This window comes from Tursiops truncatus, chromosome 20, assembly GCF_011762595.2.
Source record: "Tursiops truncatus isolate mTurTru1 chromosome 20, mTurTru1.mat.Y, whole genome shotgun sequence".
NCBI classification, from domain to species: domain Eukaryota; kingdom Metazoa; phylum Chordata; class Mammalia; order Artiodactyla; family Delphinidae; genus Tursiops; species Tursiops truncatus.
The window spans coordinates 52,231,261-52,244,797 of record NC_047053.1 but is presented as its reverse complement, the minus strand read 5'-3'; the positions used below and the strand labels follow the sequence as shown (position 1 = coordinate 52,244,797).

Genomic DNA, 13,537 nt, shown 5'->3' with positions numbered 1-13,537 from the left:
TCTGGGTGGCTTCAGACGGCGGTGGGCGACGGTGTTGGTGGGCAGTGGCTCTCTCCCGGAGCCAGCACCGTCCTGCCCTTGACACCTTGATGGGGGTGGGGGGGACTGGTTTTCTTCTCTGTTGGCCCACCCTGGGCAGGTGGCCCCTTGGGGGAGGGGGAGGGGCACATGGCTTCCTGCGGGGGAGGGGGGGGAGGGCGAGTGGCGGGGGGGGGGGGACTGGTGGGGGGCAGGCTCTTCACCCTATGCACGGGTCTTTCCCAGCGTTCCTAGGTCTTAAGCCAGGGCCGGCCAGCTCCGGGAAGGACACGTGGGCCATCCAGGCTCCCCCACTCCCTCCAAGGGAGGGGGGATGCAGCCCTGGGGGCCACCGTGAGGGAAGCAGGAGGGCAAAGGCTCTGAGGCTGAGGGAGATGCTGCACCCACTGGCCTGCGCCCTGACCAAAGGACCCACACGGCCCAGGTTATGAGGTTGTTCCACCGCTCACACCCCAGTCTAGCCCGACCCCCAAGGCCCCGGCATTAACACCTTTAATAGGGGCTTCCCTGGCGGTCCAGTGGTTAGTACCCTGCACTTCCATTGCCATGGGCCCGGGTTCGCTCCCTGGTCGGGGAAGGAAGCTCCTGCAGACCCCGCAGCGCGGCAAAAATAAATAAATAAATAATTTAAAACACCATTAATACTAGCGGCCTCTCCACGCTCTCCCCTCCCTCCCTGGGACCCCCACCTGGCAGAGGGGGGTCCAAGACCCGGCACCACTGCTGATGAAGGTCTCCTGTCACTCACACCCAGGATGCTCTCCAAGGCTCATGATTTATGGACTTTAATTTTCCCAGATCCTCAGTCGTGTCCCCTCTTTCCGTCTGGTCTGTCAGGGCGTTTATCTGCCACCCTTGCAGCCCTTCTCCCCCTTCCCTGTTTTTTAATTTGAAGCATCTATCTGGAGCATCCTGAGATGGGACCGTCTGCAATACTGAATGCATTACACTGCTGACAGCTCTATTGATTTTCTCTCTCCTGCTGCATAATGCAAGATATATACAAGCCGATAGGTTGACCCCTGTCCCTTGCTTTGAAGGGACCGTGCCCTTTTTCTTTCTCTCTCTCATGTCCCCCTCACCCTGGAATACGTTGATATATAGGAGGGGTGTTTGTCCCTTACGCTCAAGATGGATTCTCCTCTGCCCCGATATTATTTTCCTCTCTGCTGGTGGATGCTGTCTAATTCATCCTTTTTACGGTAGCAGGTTGGACACCGTGGTAGCCGTTCCTGGTGCAAAGGGGTTGGTGGAAGCAGGGGAGTTGAGGAGGTGGCATCTGTCAAAACTGGCTGTGTCCCCTCTGGGCAAGACCAGGCAGACTTTCCCAGGGGTGCCCTCTGCCTGCCTCACCAAGTCTAGGGCCACCCCAGCCCACCTCCTCTTCTCTGGGTTGTAGTTCTCCAAATCCACTGGCAACTCTTGACTTACATTCAGTTCACAGTCCCAGAGCCAGCTGCTGGGCTAAGCGTTTTCTGTTGTGGTTTCTGCTAAGCAAGGCAGGGAAGTGGCAGACAGTCATGTGGGCTACACCCAATTGGCATAGGGGTCTGAAAGGCTTGGAAGGAGGGATTAATATCCCTCCTCAACAGAGACTGAGGCTCAGAGATGCCAGGAGACTGGTTCAAGTTCTCCCAGCCAGACACAGTACTTGAATCCAAGACTATCTGTCTCCAGGGTCAGTTTTCCATAAATCCTATCACAACGCCTCCTCCAGGAAGACCTCCTGGACTGGGGCCACCTAATCCAATTGCTTCTTTATTCTTGTCCCCCTGGAACATATTTGCTTTGAAGGTTTGCTCTTGCCGGCTGGCTGCTGAGTGTGTTGGGTGGGTTCTCTCTGTTGTGAATCAGCATCATTGTTACTTCCTCCTGGCGGGTTTCCCTGGGCCCAGCCTGTCCCCAGCCCGGATCAATCTCCCACGGTCCCCATCTGGTCCCACAGTGAGAAGCACTTACTGCCTTATCAGTGCCGCTCCTGCTAGTCTGTGATTCTCTGGAGATGGGGACAGAGATGCAGACCGGATTTTATTTCTGCATCTTCACCGCCTGGCCGACAGAAGGAACTCTCTAAAAATGGGTTGAATCCGTTTAATCAGTCAATGGGCCGTCTGGGCGGGTGGGTGTTTGCTCTCTTAGAGGTCCCTTAAAGGCAGGCTCTGCAGGAGCTTTTTCTGCCTTCTCCCCTCCACCCCCCATCACCCAACCCCCAGCCCCACACAAGGCCTCCCACTGGAAACGGTCCTCCAGCTGCCAAGGAGGAGAACACCATTCCTAAGGTTCAGGGCTTCTGGCCGATGGGGCCGCACGTGCTCCTGGTGACTGACTACCTGGCCACATCCATCTTGCCAGCCAGCCAGAGACCCACAGAGAAGCAGCAGAAAAGGATGCTGAACCTTCGAGCATCCCAGAGCAAGGGCTGGGTACCAATATGAGCAATGGCCATGGGGTGCAAAGACAGAGGCCTGGGCTCATGAGTACCTGGCCACAGGTGCAGGACAGACGTCATTATAATAAAGAACATCCTCTTGGTTTTGTCTTTCCGGTCCAGTGGCTCTCAACGTGGAGTGATTTTGTCCCCCAGGGACGCGTGGCAATGTCTGGAGATGTGTTTGTCTGTCACAGTTGTGAGGGTCCAGCATCCGGTGGGTAAAGGCCAGGGAGAGCTGAACATCCTACAAGTTTCAGAACACCCCTCCCCCCCAAAAACAGAACGATCCCAAAAGCCAGCAGTGCCGAGTTTGAGAAACCCTGTTCCAGCCCGACCAGCCATGCCTTGTGGCTTTAAGCACAGCAGCTGGGAGAATATCGAACCTGCATCCCTCAGGAGCACCTGAGATTCTCCTGGACTCCTTGGGGGCTGGAGGAGGGAAGAAACCTGCGTTCCTTTAGTCCTCTTGGGTCCCCCCAAAAAGCACCAGCCTCCGTGCCCGCACCCTGCCTCCTTCCCTCCCTCATCAACCTTTTCCCAAGTCAGCAGATTCAAAATAACCCCCTTCCAAGATGGTTTAAAGGACAGCCCTGCCGCCAGACAAAGGCGTGGGCCTCTTGGGGGCCTCTTGGAAATTTTATAAGGTGGTAGATATGAGAGCACCCCGTCAGGTATGAAATACCATACAAATATTACCTCTAATTATGTAAGTGCTCTCAGCCGGGGGTTTTAGGATGCAAGGCAGAAAGGGGCCAGAATCTTCGCTTTCCATTTCCAGTCACGGCCTCAGCGCCCTCGTGTGGCCACTGATGGAAACTACACCCAGGGCCGGCGGGGATTTTCAGACCCGGGGCGGGGCAGGCAGGATGGCTCTGACTCTGGCTTTTCTCGTTGTCCCATTTGGGCTTCACAGCAGCACCCGAGGGAGGAGAGAGAGAGGTAGTATGACCTCCCCCGGAAAACCCCTGGAGCCAGCCATGGGTTTTTGCAGGATGACGCCTGCCGTGGACAAGCCCAGCCCTGCAGCGCAGCATAAAGTGGGAAAGGCAATTCGGGGAGCCGCTCCTCTCCCGCTGCCTCCTGGCTCTTATAGAAACCTTGAGCTCCCCCACTGGCACCCCCAGGAGGTTGGTCTCTGTGTTTTGTTACTAGACATCTATGTTCTCTTCTTATGCAGTTCAAGAGGCAAACATCTGTCTCTGGGATCACTGCCAAAAGGAAGGGGCAGCCCCCCTCCCTGTCCCTGTCCTGTAGGTCCCAGTGGGGAGAAGCAGCAGGCATTCACTCAACAAATATTTTTGTGGACCTATTATGTGCCAGGCACTGCTTTGTCCGAATTAATCACTTCCTCCCTCCCTCCCTCCCTCTCTTCATCCCTTCGTTCATTCATCCAACCATCCCTCCATCAATCTATCCACCCTTCATATGGTGAGTGATCTCGGATGCTGCGAACATCTCGAGGATCCTGCATGTCAGCACTGAGCACCTCTGTATATGCATGAGCAGTGCATTTTGGGAGTTATCAACAGAATGCAGAACCTCGACCTCACCTCTATAAAAAAGTCGGTGCAAACGTATGGGAAGTTTAACATTGCCGCACAGCCTATGGAAAGGCAGGTGGGAGTAACTGCTGCATGAGTGACGGGTGACAGGAGGCAGAGGTGCAGGGTCCTGCCCAGAGGAGAGGGCGGAGCTGAGCGCTGAGGATAAACAGGACTTAGGGTCAGAGGGGAGGGCACAGGCCGATGCCTGGGGTCAGGAAGTGCCCTTAAGACACCGGTTGGCTGGGCTGAAAATGTCGTTGCTTTTGGCGGTGCAGTGGGGGAGAAAAGACCAGAAAGGCATCAGCCTGAGATGGAGGGGGGCTGTCAGGTCAGGCTGGGGGATTTGAGAGTGTCTTTCTCAGGTCAGAGCTGAGGCATCCTGACCTTCAGATAATCTCACATTAAGGCCCTACCAATTAACTTTTCTCTTTGTTAACACCCAGAAGCATCTGTAGTCACAGAAACATAGTTTGCCTTCTTTTAAAAGGCTGTCTAGCACCATTAGAGGATTTCGTGATCTCCCAGGGGCAAGGACTGTGGGTTTATCCTTCCCTGTATCTCCAGCATCTCTAGGAAAATGCTCAGCCTGGGCTTGTCTAATGGGAGGGAAGTGGGGAGGGGAGTGGGTTCAAAGCGAAGTTCATGGTAAAGGACTCTTTTCTCTTCAGATGAGCTGCTCTGTAATAATGCGCACAGGGCAATTACATTCTGTTGTGCAGTTATTAAATTGGGGAGGAAACAAATATAATAAAATGTAGACATTTGTAAGGAGGTTAAAAATAAAGTGGAGGATGAAAATTAAATCGATAACCTCAGGTTTCCTGGAGCCTGCCTGAAAAGACGTTCTAGAAGAGCTGAGGGTAAATTTGTGCTGAGAAAATAATACCAGGGATGGGGTGAAGGCTGCGAGGAACCAAAGGGGCAAAGGGAACGCTGCCTTCCCAGAGCTGCCAGCCCGTTTCAGGTGGGCAGCCTAGTGAGAAGGTGGTCAAGAGTCTGGGAGCGTGGTTCCGAGTCCTGACTTCACCTCTCCCAGCAACTGACACGCCTTCATTCTCTGCGGTAAGACTGGAGTAAACGACCCGAGGATCACAGAGGCCCTATGGGTAAAGTGCTTAGTACAGGAGATGCCCGGTGTGAGTGTTCCATAAAACGTTAGCTATTCCATGTTTGGGTTTTTTTGGGGTTTTTTTTTTTTGCGGTACGCGGGCCTCATTGTTGCGGCCTCTCCCGTTGCGGAGCACAGGCTCCGGACGCGCAGGCCCAGCGGGCCTGGCTCACGCGCCCAGCCGCTTTGCGGCATGTGGGATCTTCCCGGACCGGGGCACGAACCCGTGTGTCCTGCATCGGCAGGCGGACTCTCTACCACTGCGCCACCAGGGAAGCCCCTATTCCAAGTTTTAACTTGCTTTTATGGTACCAGTTCTTAAAGGAATTGGAAGCAGCCAGTGGAAAAGCTCCGTTCAATAAGAAGAGGCGAGCAAGAGGGCCCTGCCCATGACACATTAGATGTCCGTGGCAAAGGAGACCAGAAGGAAAAGGGAGGAACCCCTAGAAAGAGGTTATAAAATGTACGTAGGAGGGTCCCTCCATTTAAAAGAAAAAAAAATCTCTACGTAGATGCCCAATACACAGGTCTAATGAAAGTAGTAGATAGTAAGTCCTAACACAGGTCTTCAAACCGAATCTGAAATAAAACCTAGCAAAGCCAAGGTGGGGTTTGGACCGGAGGATAGAGGAGGTAGGGAGTGGTGGAGGGAAGCGGCCCATTGCTTTCGGGGAGCCGCGCTGTTAATCCAGGAAGAGACGCAGCGATGGGAAAGGCGAACGCCTGTGTTATTCTTGACCCGTTGCGGACACCGTACCCAGCTTCCTCTGGGGGAGGGCTTAACTGCCCGGAAACGGAAGTCTTTCTTTTCCGTTCTCCTCGCTTCTGGCTGTTCACGGTGAGTGTTTCTCGGGCCCTACGTTGGGAGTGGGGGGTTATCCGTGGTAATCCACGGCTGGGTGATGTCTGGGGACCCAGGGCCTGGATCACAGGTGCGGGGGGAGGAGGATGGAGTGCGATGGGGCCGGTATTTCGGGGGTGTGGGGAGGGGAAGCGGGGTAGCTGTTGGTCCCCGCATCCCATGGTCACTGACGCTTGTTTTCCCGTAGGTTCTGCCCGTGCTTTCCGCGCCTCGTCGCCATGGTGAGTACGACCCCTGCCTGGGGCCTTTCCGGGGTTGGGGGGCGAGGGGCGAGGGAGGGGCGCCTGTGCGAGGGTCTTCCGAGCCCCGAGAGGGGCTGGTGGGCCCGACCATCCTAGAAAAGCGTGTCTCTACAGTTGCTTCTTTTTGCTTTGTGTTGCAGCCTCGCAAAATTGAGGAAATTAAGGACTTTCTGCTCACAGCCAGGCGAAAGGACGCCAAATGTAAGTGAGGGTCTAGACGAGCGAGTGGAAAGGGTCGCGTTGGCGCGGAGCCGCTCCTGCACGGGCGCTGGGCCGGGCGGCTGCTTAAGCCTGTGCGTGCTGTCGGGAAGCAGTGGTTTTAGCAGGTCTCGCGTAAGAAAAGGTGGTTGGCCAGTGTGTTCTCTTCCTTAGCTAAATGTGAACGTTTAAGAAAAGTCCTAAGGTGTTTTGTTCGTGTGTGTCCTCCTGTGTATGGTAGGTGCTCAGAACGGAACCCTTACTGGGTGAAAATCTGGAAACGCGCGTTTCATAAACCCCGACTTAGTGCTGCATGTTAGGCTCTGGGCTGAGCACAGGTCCTGCTCACAAGGAACTAAGTCATTTCCCTTCTACGTGTGTTAGCGTCCTAGCCTGTAAACGAAGGGAAAAGTAATTGATGCATCAGAAACATAAAACAGCGAGTTTTTGGTGGACGTGTGCCAGCCGCAGCTGCCAGTGTGTTCTCTCTACACGGGGAGGGAATTCTGCTGGTGTGCCTGTGTTGTAGTTGAAGGAGGTGTGGGGAGCTTGTGCTCTATACTAGATCTTGAACTGCTTTAACCCGGAGTCATCTTTCTTGTGCTGCTCCTTATAGCGTTCTTTCCCTCCCAGATTTGTGCTAAAGAGAAAATCGGATAACGCGTGAAGGTGGAGTACTCTCGGGCTGACTTACTTTAAGGTGGGCTAAGGCGCCAGCCGTCTCTGACGCCCTGTGTCAGTGGTAGGGTGAAGCAGTGGCGTGCAGGAGAGCCTTTCAGGGAGTTCACGGGGCTTCAGGGAGAGTCATGTCTGTGTCCCCTTTACCTGAAACAGGTTGTTGCCTTTGATGCCCTGGTGCTGTGTGAACTGGTGACCACCTGTGAGAACAAGTAGCATCTGGTGGGAATGTCTGTCCTGACGGGTGGTGGGGACCCCGGGTGACAGTGCGCTTGTGTTTTTGTATGTACTGTGGTGCACAAAGGAAATGTATCAGGTCAGCCTTAGTCCGGGCCACGGAATTTGCTGTCACTGCCTGGGCAGATCCCAGCTCTACCAGCAGGTAGCTGTCCTTAGCGAGGTAAACACAACCCCACTGTTTTCTTTCTGTTGAAGAGGGGGTGATGACATCTGTCTCCTAGGATTGGTGCAAGGATCAGATCAGATGATCTCTTAGAGACTTCAGCACGTTGAGCAAGTGACACCAAATCCATCAGATGGCTTTGCATTTTAATTCTGTTGGGGAGCTTGAGTTTAGACAGTGACCTGTGAGAGTAGGGGTCACGTTCCCCTGGATGTGATAGGGTGCTCAGTGAGTGTTTTGTGAATACACTTTTGAATATTTCTTTATAGTTTTAATTGTAAAATATAAAATTTTTTGGTGTGCAGTTTACTGGCTTTGAGTATGTTCACACTGTGGTGCAACCATCCTTTTCCAGAAATTTTCATCTTGCAAAACTGAAACTCTGTAACCCATTAAACAGTAGGTCTCCATTCTCCCTCCAAGCCCTGGCCACCACCATTCTACTTCGTCCCTATCAGTTTGGCTCTTCTCGGTGTATGTCGTGTAAGTGGATCCTCTGGTATTGGTCCTTTCATGACTGGCTTGCTTCATTTGGCATGAGATCTTCAGAATTCATCCATGTTGGAGAATTTGTCAGGATTTCCTCCTTAAGACTAAATGGTCCATTGTGTGCACACGCCACATTTTGTTTCTCCGTATCCGTCCATGGACATTTGGGTGGTTTCTGCCTTTGGCTGTTGTGAATAATGTTGCTGTGAACGTTGTACAAACATCTCTTGTTGCTGCTGTCTGTGCTTTTGAGTATATTCCTATAAGTAGAATTGCTGCATCACATGACGTTGAATAAACACTTTTAAGAGATGCGTCTGCCTTATCTTGTGAGTGTTCAGTTAGTTTATAGATGTACAGCAGCTACTAGGGACGACGCAGTATGCTTAGCTTTGGGAGGAATGTTAAGGTAGCAAAATAGGTTGGTTTGAGTAAATATCCACGTGCCTGATGTATTAAAACATGAGCCAAGGCAGCCCGTGCCTTCGGCAGGGCCACGGAGCTTCTGCTTCCTGTGACGTGTCCCACCCCTTTAGCGGTTTATTGGCAGAGATGGAGCTGTGGGTTGTGAGTCCAAGTTAACTGTGCTGTAGAAGTCGGAATGGGGAACTTGACAGGTGCCTGACATGAGTAACCTGGGAAGTGGATGTCTTCCTGCCGCCAGAATAGGTGGCGGCCTCATGAAGGTTCATCGACGCTTGTACATAACCACGCTGTTTGCTACATTTCAAACCTTGCGCTGTTGGACTTTGAGCACGCTTGGGGCTCTTTGTTGTCTGAGCTGTGTTCCCGAGATGGAATTTTAAAGCAATAAAGAGCCCAGAACATGTGTTCTGCTCACATTTGAGGAAAAGCTTCAGCACATGCTCATTATGTCGGGGGGCGGACCTGAAGGAAGAGCCTTAGCATCGCCCCCGATGGCATCTCATATGCAGTTATTTCTAGAAGGGTGGTGGAAAGTTCTTGATCTCAGCAGATAATCCATCTCCTTACTTTATGAACTACTTTCATCCCTTAAAAAATAATAATAATGAGATGGACACAGGATGGTCTAGGATGTGTTCAGTGTACCAAGATACTACCTGTGTTTTAAATATAAACATTAAGCTCCAGGTTCTTGAGTAGTAACGTAAGGGAAATGAAGATTTCTGACATTATTTTTAAATACTGAGCTCAGAGGAGGGCGGGGGTATCTTGTTTTCTGTTTCAACAGAGGGACAGTGGAGGGAGGCAAGCACAGCTGTCACACGTGCCACGTCCTGCAGACCTACAAAGCCGTTGGACTGTGCGCCCTCTCTTTTCTGTGATACAGTTTAATTGTTAATTCTGGTCTCTGATAGCGGTCAAGATCAAGAAAAATAAGGATAATGTGAAGTTTAAGGTTCGATGTAGCAGGTACCTTTACACCTTGGTCATCACAGACAAAGAGAAGGCGGAGAAGCTGAAGCAGTCCCTGCCCCCAGGTGAGTGAGGCGGGAACCCCGGCGGGGGGGAGCAGCCCGGAGTGTGGGGGTCCCTGTGTCACCACCTTGTTTCTTCACTTGTCCCCAGAATGAGGAAAGTCCATTCTGTACTTTGTCTAAGTATCTGCTCTTGCTGTGGCTGTAGTGCAGGGAATATGTGTGGTTCTCAGAGGTTAGATCCCATAGCAGAAATCGCTTCCGTGGCCACAGGAAAGTTTGTTTCAGCCCCTTCAGTGCTTTCCTAATGCAGCAGCATAACGGCCGATGCTCATTCTGTCACTCATCTCATCCTCACCACGGCCCTACAAGGTAGGTAGGTGCTGGTATATTGATGACCCCCATGTTTATAGGTTGAGGGACTTATTAAATACAACAGGCCATGAGCGTAGGTTAGTTAAGCATAGGGGCCTGTCCTGGTGGTGGAAGGCTCAAAAGGGCACCTGGGAGGAAACTGCCCCAGGAGCCCAGAGGGGGTTCCAAAGGCTGCTGCTTCACAGTGAGAAGTCAGCCAGCACCACTTGCCCTTGTAAGACTAACTGGAACGTCTTTAGAAAGGCTGAGAGAGGGAACGTTTTTATCATCAAACGCTAACTGTTATGTTTTAAGCGAAACCGTCCTGGTGGGCTTAACTTCTGAGCTTTGCGAACCCTCTGTAGCTTAAGTGCAAAATCCAGACAAGCAGTAGCTCAGATAAAATGAATAATCTTCTGAGTGGCTTATTTCTGGTGTCTCTTTTCCTCTAGGTTTGGCAGTGAAGGAGCTGAAATGAATCACGCACACTGATTTGAACTGTATTAAAAAATTTGTAATTCTCAAAATGGCCTTTTTCTTTGAGGATGGGGGGTGTGGGTGTTACTTGGAATGGCTTCTGGTGGGAACAGGATGGGGGTCCTGGTTGCTACCTTGTTGCATCCCTAATCTTGGGCTGTGATCCCAGTGGACAAATAAAGCCATCTTTTTTTTTTTTCTTAAGCCTAAGTTTGAAAATAAGTAGATGGAAATAGGCAGTTAAAAGAGCCAATTATTGGTGGAAGTGAAGCCAGTCTGCACTCGTGGGATGTAAAAGTCATTTAGGTAAAATGAGCTCCCTTGTCATGAAAATGATAGTTAAAAGGAGGAGTTGATCAGCCTTCTTGGAAACGGCAGTAAATGCAGCCGTCTCTTCCTCAGGAGGTGGTGGCGCTTTTGTGTCTGCCATGTTGAAATGTTTCTTGATGCGGAGGTGGATGTGTGATTCCCTCCCCTCCCTCGACTAAGACACTTGTGTTCTCAGGCACAGGAGTGAAAATTCACTCTTGTGTGTTTCCTAAGTGCTACTCAAGATCAAGTGGAGCTCGGGAGTGGTACTTGGTGCCGTGAGATCATCTCACGCAGATGAGAGGACCGTTTAGATGAGGGGCTCTGAGAAGGAGCCTGTGAGTTAAGCATGGAGATGAGTGGATGTTAGCCCAGCGAAAGGAGCCCCTGGAACCCAAAGACCGGTCTGAACATTTAAATGGAGGAGCCAGAGATCTGACCCCGGACCTTGAGGCAGTGCAGTGGTGGGTGTGGGGATAGGACACGCTGCTCAGACAGGTGCGTGAAGGCCCGAATCCCACCTCCCAGCCAGGCCTGGCTCCTTGGGGATTCAGTCCTGCTTCCACTACGTGCTGACATGAATGATCTTGAGAAACTACCGCAGCTCCCCCTGCGCCAGTTACCAATCCCGGGGAGGACTCCAGACGCAGATAGGGCAATACTTGGAAGGCAAAATCGCCTTCAGTAGTGGGCGTTGGTCCCCTGTGGCCAGCGAGTGTCTGCACGGTGGCAGGGCAGTTCGCTTACATGCACCCCTCCTCCCTCATGGAAGGACCCCCATCCCTTCCCCACAGAGCAGTATGGAGGGCCAAGTGTTTTAGGAGGCACGCATTTTTAAGCAGGGAAAGTGATTCATTGAGCTTGAAATAAGGAAATTTCCCACCCTGGTGACAACGACGAGCCCGGCACAGGTCCTGTGGGCTCATTACCTTTTGGCCAGGAAGTCTTCCCCAGCCCGAGGACCAGTCTCAGGCAGCTGAGTGGGGGTCGCCAGGGCGCTTTTCCCAGCACTAAGTTCCCAGGTTATGGCAAGTACCCATTGCAGTGGTTTCAGAGTCCAGTGAGCTACACCATCGAGGTTAGGGTCTTGGCACGGATGTGTGGGTGCACCACGAGGTGGCGCCAAACTACGGCAAATGAGCGCCGGCGGCCCGGGAAGGTCTGGCCGTGGTTTACACTGAGATCTACGCCCAAGTAGCCAAGTGGCTGAGATCGTTTGTAGGCTTTTTTCTATAAGAATTCGAGGCATGTGAGGTCCTTTTTAATCTAGTCCTGAGGAGTTCGGGTTTTGTTTCCTCCGGCACGAGGGTCCTCGGCGCTCAGTGGTTGTCGACAGACCCAGATGGGGCGCCTTCAGCGGCTTCCAGTCCTGCCCGCCCTTTCATTGGTCCAGCTTCCCAGGAAGAGGGCGGGCTTACCACTTGGGCTCCCTTTGTCCCAGCACATTTTGCAGAGACCAGCCCCAGTTCCTAGGATACAAACCCCGCAGGCATTTGTCTAGAGAAGGCATCCTTTCGTGCTGTGGTTCTCAGCCCCGGCCTGTGCCTGCCGGTCATTTAGGGCACTTTTTGAAAGTTCGCTGAGGCCAGGTCTGGTTCCAGAGACTCTGCGTAAGTTGGCTTGATGCATCGGTATGTGTTCAAGCCCTCTGGTGCGCAGGGCCGACACTGCCTCTCTGAGGTCAGCCGGTCAGCTTGGGTGAAGTGGTTCCCGCCACGCCAGATGAATGGGGAGCTGCGTAGGCAAGAGGGCTGTTCGGCCCCCTTAACGAGGCCCTGGGAGGTCTCACGTTTCTCTTCTGCTTCACTGGCGTCCTGTCTAGGTCAGCAGGCCTCCGGGGAAGCAGCTAGAAAGGTCACTGTCCAGCTGGGTGCAGACCGGCCCAGCAGGTTTGTGTGTTCAGGCTGCACCCCGTGGCTGTGGCTGCGGTGATGGCCCTGAGGGTGGGCTTGTGCAGTCAGCGTCTTCAGGTGTGGGCTGCGGGCCCACCCTTCCCCAACCCGTTCTGTCTCTGGGCCCAGCCCCAGCTCCAGCAGAGTCGATGCTCAGGGTGCACTCCATGCCCTCGCCCTCCCTTCTCCCCTAAGACACTTGCAGTTTGCTGTAGTGATGCTAATCTTCCTAGAGGAATGCCAAATCCTCCTAACTTCCGGGTCATTGTGGCAGGGATCAGCAGCTGCAGCCAGAGCTGTTGACAACGGGCAGGGGGAGGGGAACGTGTATGTGGCACCAGGCGGTGCCTATCCCGGAGGTCCCGGGGCTGCCTGGGGGCTGCGTGACGATGCAGGTTTTCAGCGCCGCCGAGGGCCCTACGAAACCGCTTCAGGTCCGTCTTCCTGAGCTACCAGCACGGCCGGTTCAAGACCAAGACCCTGACCAGGGCCTCTGGGGCCATGTGTGGTCTGGCCCGGGCCTACCTTGACAACTTGTTTCTCTCTCTTTTTAAAAATACCTTTATTTTGGGAAATTCCCTGGCAGTCCAGTGGTTAGGACTCAGAGCTTTCACTGCCAGGGGCCGGGTTCGATCCCTGGTTGGAGAACTAAATATATATATATATATATTTTTTTTATATATATATATATTTTTTTAAGTAAGGCTGAGGTATAATTTACAGTGAAATTCACCCTTCTTGGTATGCAGTTCTCTGTACTTTGACAAACGTGTACAGTTGTGTAACCAACCCTGCAATCCAGAGAGAATATTCCCACCACCCCAAAGTTCCCTCTTGCACCCCAGCCCCTGGCAGCCTGCCACCGGTCTGTTTCTGTCGGTGCAGCGTGCCAGCCTCTCCTTCTTGTCGCTCCCCTCACTGCGGGCTTTGCATGTACTGATTCCACTCCGTCCCCTGCGGACCTTGGTCCCTGATCTCACAGTGTACTGTCCCCCTGCTCCGAATCCACCCTCCCCCAGGACTTGGGGGTTAACTTCAGCTCTCACCTCACGTGTCATTTTTCAGGAAATGTCCCCCCCCCCCAAGACTGTGCCGATTCACACACCGACAC

General features: G+C 52.8%; 1 protein-coding gene across 2 annotated transcripts; it reads left to right on the top strand.

The window, feature by feature from the left end:
* The first annotated feature begins 5,874 nt into the window (after nt 1–5,874).
* Nucleotides 5,875–10,275, top strand: RPL38 (ribosomal protein L38). 2 transcript variants are annotated; one of them, XM_004331017.3, is made up of 5 exons: nt 5,875–5,960; nt 6,172–6,205; nt 6,367–6,427; nt 9,335–9,457; nt 10,201–10,275. In XM_004331017.3, exons 2-5 carry the CDS (start codon nt 6,203–6,205, stop codon nt 10,224–10,226), a joined length of 213 nt encoding a protein of 70 aa, XP_004331065.1. In that variant the 5' UTR covers nt 5,875–5,960; nt 6,172–6,202; the 3' UTR covers nt 10,227–10,275. The 2 variants fall into 2 exon arrangements, with proteins under 2 accessions (XP_004331065.1, XP_033703018.1); XM_033847127.2 differs by lacking the exon at nt 5,875–5,960 and adding an exon at nt 6,031–6,054.
* The last annotated feature ends 3,262 nt before the right edge of the window (nt 10,276–13,537 follow it).

Bases quoted from the DNA above. Each gene is read 5' to 3' on its own strand.
- RPL38 (XM_004331017.3), top strand. The intron at 6,428-9,334 runs GTAAGTGAGGGT...GGTCTCTGATAG, and splicing joins CAGGCGAAAGGACGCCAAAT to CGGTCAAGATCAAGAAAAAT. The intron at 9,458-10,200 runs GTGAGTGAGGCG...CTTTTCCTCTAG, and splicing joins GAAGCAGTCCCTGCCCCCAG to GTTTGGCAGTGAAGGAGCTG.